The sequence below is a fragment of the Pinus tabuliformis genome, chromosome 9 (assembly GCF_031772625.1).
Source record: "Pinus tabuliformis cultivar Carrire ecotype Pingquan chromosome 9, CPIR1, whole genome shotgun sequence".
In the NCBI taxonomy this organism is placed as follows: Eukaryota; Viridiplantae; Streptophyta; class Pinopsida; order Pinales; family Pinaceae; genus Pinus; species Pinus tabuliformis.
Window position 1 is genome coordinate 954,777,628 of NC_142307.1, and position 6,000 is coordinate 954,783,627.

The 6,000-nt window shown below is 28.6% G+C and overlaps 1 protein-coding gene across 1 annotated transcript; it reads right to left on the bottom strand.

Moving 5' to 3' along the window:
* Nucleotides 1-2,182: 2,182 nt before the first annotated feature.
* Nucleotides 2,183-3,535, bottom strand: LOC149151896 (signaling peptide TAXIMIN 1-like). The gene is made up of 2 exons (XM_089437860.1): nt 3,284-3,535; nt 2,183-2,537 (listed from the first exon to the last, which is right to left on the bottom strand). Exons 1-2 carry the CDS (start codon nt 3,397-3,399, stop codon nt 2,357-2,359), a joined length of 297 nt encoding a protein of 98 aa, XP_089293986.1. The 5' UTR covers nt 3,400-3,535; the 3' UTR covers nt 2,183-2,356.
* Between the last annotated feature and the right edge of the window lie 2,465 nt (nt 3,536-6,000).

The following is a 6,000-nucleotide window of genomic DNA, read 5'->3' on the forward strand; positions in this document are numbered from 1 at the left end:
AGGTTTCAAAAACAACAATCCAACTAGCAATGGTTCTCGAAACGACTTACTTAACATAGAAGTAGGTTGCATGTAGACACGGTAGAATCAACAAGCTAGAAAATAAATTCCTCCTGAATGAATGTATGCAAGGATCCCTTCCCCTTAAAAGACTGCAACAATGATATTTGCATGGCAATGTAGGTGACAGTTGAAGAGAAAATAGGTTATGGACTATGGTTCTATCTACTATGTAGAAAAAACATTTAATGTTACTAAGTACTTTGTAGATCAAGCATTTAATGTGACTCAGTAATGCTAAACTTATTTCTAGCATTATTTAAACATGGAAAAATTTTGCATGGCACTGTAGGTGGTAGCTAAAGAGAATATAGGTTATGGGCTATGGTTCTATCTACTTTGGAACAAGACTAAGTACTTTGTAGAACAAACATTTAATGCTACCAAGTAATGCTAGAATTATTTTTAGCATTACTTGAAGATGGAAAAATTGCAAAGCAAATGTGTCTTTTTATACTAAGATTTTGGTAAACAACGTACCACTTGCCTCTTAAAGAGACCAAATAAGACTACAAAATTTATAATTAGATAAGAAAAAATGTCTTAAGTATTCCATACACATTGAAAAAATATTTAAAAAACTTTGGTGTGAAATCTTATGTATTAATATTTTAATTTAAAAAGCTTTGGTGTAAAATCTTATGTACTAATATTTTGATTTACTTGTAAATATTAATGTAAAAAAAAATGAAAATATAGTTCTTGATGCTTAAAGACATGGATTAATAATACTTTGGTTTGACATTAAAATGTTTTTAACATCTAAATATTTTCTGATATCCTAATAACAATAATTCTAACTTTAATATAAAAATATTTTATATTAATGTCAAAAATATTTTGTTATAATTTAACATTAAAATTTTATAAATTTTATTGTGATTAATTATATAAATTAAAAATAAACTATTAATTAATAGGAAACTTAAAATTATTTTTATATGAATTGTATTATATTATATTATATTCACAGCTTGGGACAGTAAAATATACTTATTATAATAAAAAATTATTTTGACTTTTTGTAATGAAACATTCCTGTTATTTCAACCCTTTAGATTGAAACATTGCTCTTTTATATCGAAGCGTTACTCTTGTAGCTTTATATTGCAAAACTGCTATTATAAGATTTTATTTTTTTTGTTTGTTTTTATATACTGCGTTCAAAGCTTGCTTTGTTTTTCATCTCATAAAGGATATTTTATTGCAAGAGTTGCACAATTTTAACACACTTCAGAGTTCGAAAATTTTCCCTCCAAAATCATTTAATTTTTTTAACCAATTACATATAAAATGTGAAGTCGGGTTTTTTTTAATTAAAATTAATATTTATTTTTTTGGTAGGTAAGATTTATAGGGATTTGAACCAGTGATCTATGACACAGAGTGCCTTAACAATGTATCCATTCACTGTCAATCCAAAACCCCATAAGCTTTAAAATTAATATTTAAAATAAAATAATTTTTGAATAGTTTAATTGGAAAGTGTTCTCAAAATAAAGTGTTATATATCGAGAAATTTGAAGTTCAAATTTGTGAACTTATTTTTGTTTCTGTATAAAGAGCCTAAACACTTAAAAATTATAGTGGTAATCACTCAATATCAAGCTAAAATAACCCATTACTAATTCTTTTAATAACACAAAAATTCCAAAAAATACTAAACTATTTACTAATTCCTTTAGTGACTCATATATATATATATATATATATATATACCAACATTGCATGCGAAAAATACAGTGATATGAGGTTGGACCATAAGTTTCCGGGGTGTAACCAGGGTTCAAATTTCATTGAGTATATATATGACCTGTTGTGTCTTGGCTAAAAGAGTAGAAGACCTTATAGCAGACGTCTCGGTTCTTGTTGAGACATAAGTTTCTTGCTATTGTGCGGCATAGCCTAGGTATATAGTGACAGCCAGTTAAATTTGATCCTGGGTCTATTCAGGGTAACTCTCACCAATTACCGATTCTCCTAGATTAAAAAAATAAAAAACAAAAAAAAACATTGCACGCACAAACAAAATGAATTGTTAAAATACAAGGTTCAAGGTTCTCCGCTGAAATTTCATAGATTTATTTGTGTTCTAAGAATCAATGGCCCAAGAAATAAATAGACAAGCTGCCAAACGTTTTTATAAATTTTTCCGAAAGTTGCTATACATACACGCGAATTCTCAGAGGAGCTTAGAAATCTGCAGAAAGCAATTTACTGCCCAATCACTACAATATCTCTGCATCTTACATAATGATTTCGTCACAATATCTCTGCATCTTACATAATGATTTCGTCACAAAGTATAATAGGAATAAAAGGGCAAATCGCCAGAGAGACCACTGGGATTTGCAGGGAGTCTCTTAGAGCCGGTGAAGCATTCTGTTGTGTAAAGAGGAGCTCTGACCAGCTCCGCAGCAACCTCTACCAAAATTGTGTCACGCATAACACACGGGCATATTAATGTTACCAGCATCCTGTAACATAACAAAACACAACACCCCCATCAGAAAATAAAGTAATGACTATTCAAAGAAATTTTTAACAATTAATAACTTTTCAAAGAAATTTTTAACAATTAATAGCTTCGAAATATGGTGCCAAATTTGGAGATGGTGTCATTTAAAGAAAAGTGTGAAGAAAGAACTTGCATTTTTTGCAACACAAAGGCAGTAAAAACAGAGTGACATTATATTAAGAATGTGGAGCATGTATTAGTCCTCAGTTTTATAACAGTCTAAAGGTGAACAATCTTAGTGAGTTTTTTAAAAAGGAAATACTTCACAAAATAGCAAATTTCTCTTCCAAATTCACAACAGCAAAATTGACATGGAAAAGATTTTGAACATGGTTTAAGTTGTTTTGTGATCTCTTAGAGCTTGGGTCTCTCATTAAAAACCAGTCATTCATTTCATTTAATTATTATTATATACCAAATACAACTATTTTAGAAATGTCACAAATGGGTCAATTACAATATGTCTTTCTAACTAGCCAAACTAATTGTTCATCAATTTACTTAAACTAAAATCTTTTAACAAATTACGACTGATGAAACAAATTGTTCACAATGAAACAAATTATTCACCAAATTACTAGAACTAAAATTTTTTAACAAATTATTCACTAAACTACTTGAACTAAAATCCTTAAACTTTACTGGGAAAAAATTTAAAAATACAACTATAATTATAGAACTACACGCCCTAATAGAACTACACACCCTAATATCCAGACAACCATTCCCACCAAGCTTATCAGAGACGCCATGATTGTCAGCGTGATGCCCAAAAGGAATCCCACCGGCTCATCACTGCATTGCGCACCTTTTTCGCTCATTTTTTTTTGTTACCACTTCAATTCATTGCCTGAACTCGAACTCCCCTGCTACTGTCTGTATATATTTATAATGCTCACTGCACTGGAGCAGTTCAATGTCCCTACCTGGTGCAGGTTTCAAAGAAAGTTGCAACCTCCACCGGTTAATTGAAGTGGAGGAGTGCAGAGCAGAATTTGAGTGGAGTAGAAGTATCTGTTTCATTGTGTGGCCAACCACAGACATCATGTGCACCGGCACGTTTTATTGTATTATCATTGATATTAATAGAACATTGGGGCCATCGCCTACCCAGACCTGTGTGCCAGCTTTGTTGAAAATATATTCAAGTAAAACCGGTCAATTTGACTTGATACCTTTCTTTTTTTAAGTTGCCTCGTAGTTTATGGGGATTTCGAGTTGTCGTCGTCGTCTTTTCTTTTTTTGGGCCCCAATTTCAAAATATATATATATATATATATATATATATATATATATATATATATATATTAGAGTTGTTTTTTGTGTAATTTTTTGGACTTTTTGTTGTTGGAATTTGGCCGAAAAATTTGAGGTGAAATCTTGATTTGTGTTATTTAAACTAGGTTTTTGACTATATATGGATTCAACATTCTGAAAAAACCCCTCGGCACTTAGATTGTGCAAGGGCTACCCATCAAATTTATGATTTCAATAAATTCATGTCAGATTTTAGAGAAATTAGACTAAAAAACTCATAAAAAAAACTTCCAAAAAATCTCTTTAAGACAACTAGATTCTATTTTCTGTTAGTTAGAATTGTAAATTTGACTAGTAAATTCTTAATTTCTAATGTTAAATTCATATAGAGAGCGAAAATTTGATTTTTGAACCATCAGATGTAGATTTGAACCCAAATTCTTTTAACCAAGAACTGTAATAATAGACCAGCCATTTTTGTTTCCTAATCTGAACATGGTTGGGATAAAAATGTATAGGATGGGGGCAGTATCATTATGCTCAGGTCCTTCATCAGAGATAGCACCTTTTGCGTATCAAGGGAGAACACCCCTAGGACAGGCGTGCTATCACCATGCTCAGGTCCTCCATCATAGATAGCACCTTTTTCGTATCGGGAGACAACACCCCTAGGACAGGCGTGCTTCGCGTAACGAGGCGAATCTTTAGGTTAATTTTTCTAAGATATCACATGATTTTAGGTAAGGTTATAATGTTTTCTTATTAGCTCCCATTTTTTATAATAATTTATTTATTATTGAATTTGCATTAGCCATATTTTTTTCAGTAATCAATTTGTTTTAATTATATTTTTTAATTATAAATATTTATTTACTTATTTTACCATTCCATTTGTATTAATTATATTTTATTTATAAATATTTATTTATTTGTATTAATTATATTTTATAATTATATTAAGTATATATTTCTTAATTTTGTGATATTTTAAATTTTTATTTTTATATTATTTTATTAATAAAAAATTGGAATACACTTATGACTAATAGAAAAAAGGCTAAATTTTGTTTCAATTGTTTTTTCTCATATATTATCAATTTTTTTTAACATTATATGTATTAATAAATGTATTATAAATTATTTTTTTAACATTATATATATTAGTAAATGCATTATAAATATATAAATATTATTGGAAAGTTTTAGGTTAAATGTTTTTTGGTTTTTATTAAAAAAAAAAATTTAAGAGTGATAAATTAAAGTGGTAAAAATGAAAAAGAGAAAATCAAAATCTATTTCAATTGTTTTTTTCCACTTGGAATTTTAAGATATTTTAACAACATTAAAGAGTGTATTATAAATATAATAAATATTATACATTTGAATTAGATTAAAACATTTCGGCTTACTTACATATTTCAACTTTAAAAGTCTATATTTATTATGTTTACTAACATAATATATGATAGATTTTTATTTTACTTTTTACTGGTTGCACAATGTAAATAACTAATATGTATATGAGATGGTATAAATATATTTTGTCAGTGTCAATATCTAATTTACACTTGATAATTATTCATATGAACTTATTTTTTAAAAAATAGTATTTTTTTTTTGGATAAACGGTTCAATTTTCCTTTACAGATTTTATGAACTAATAATGTTTTTCTTATTTTAATTATCTTTTAAAAAAACAATATTTTTTACTTATATCTTAAATTTAACTATTTATCAGCTCCATCTTAACTATGGATCTACCAAGCCCACAGAGGGATCAAGTTTCTTTCTAGGCTGATTTAATTATTAATTATTAATATAAATATAAAAATAATTATTAATTTATGGTTTTTATTTTTATTTTTAGTTTTAGTTTTGGGTAATTCAAAATGTTTTAATGATATATATTTTTTGGTAGGTTATGTGAGCCTTGAGATGACTAGCACGACTAACTTGTGTATCACATCAGCCCTTAGAATCAGTGACCTTTACACAATGGAGCGCCCTTAGAACTAGTGACCTTTACAAGACCTTTACACCATGGAGTGCCTTAACAAAAGACCTTATCACCATCTACTCGTTTTTTTCTTGTAAGTTAGGCAATGGTGAGCCTACATCATGGGCATGTCCAAGAATAACACCTAAATAAGATGGGGAATTGAACT

Bases quoted from the DNA above. Each gene is read 5' to 3' on its own strand.
- LOC149151896 (XM_089437860.1), bottom strand. From the start codon at position 3,399: ATGAGCGAAAAAGGTGCGCAATGCAGTGATGAGCCGGTGGGATTCCTT. The intron at 2,538-3,283 runs GTGTGTAGTTCT...GTTATGTTACAG, and splicing joins ATGGTTGTCTGGATATTAGG to GATGCTGGTAACATTAATAT.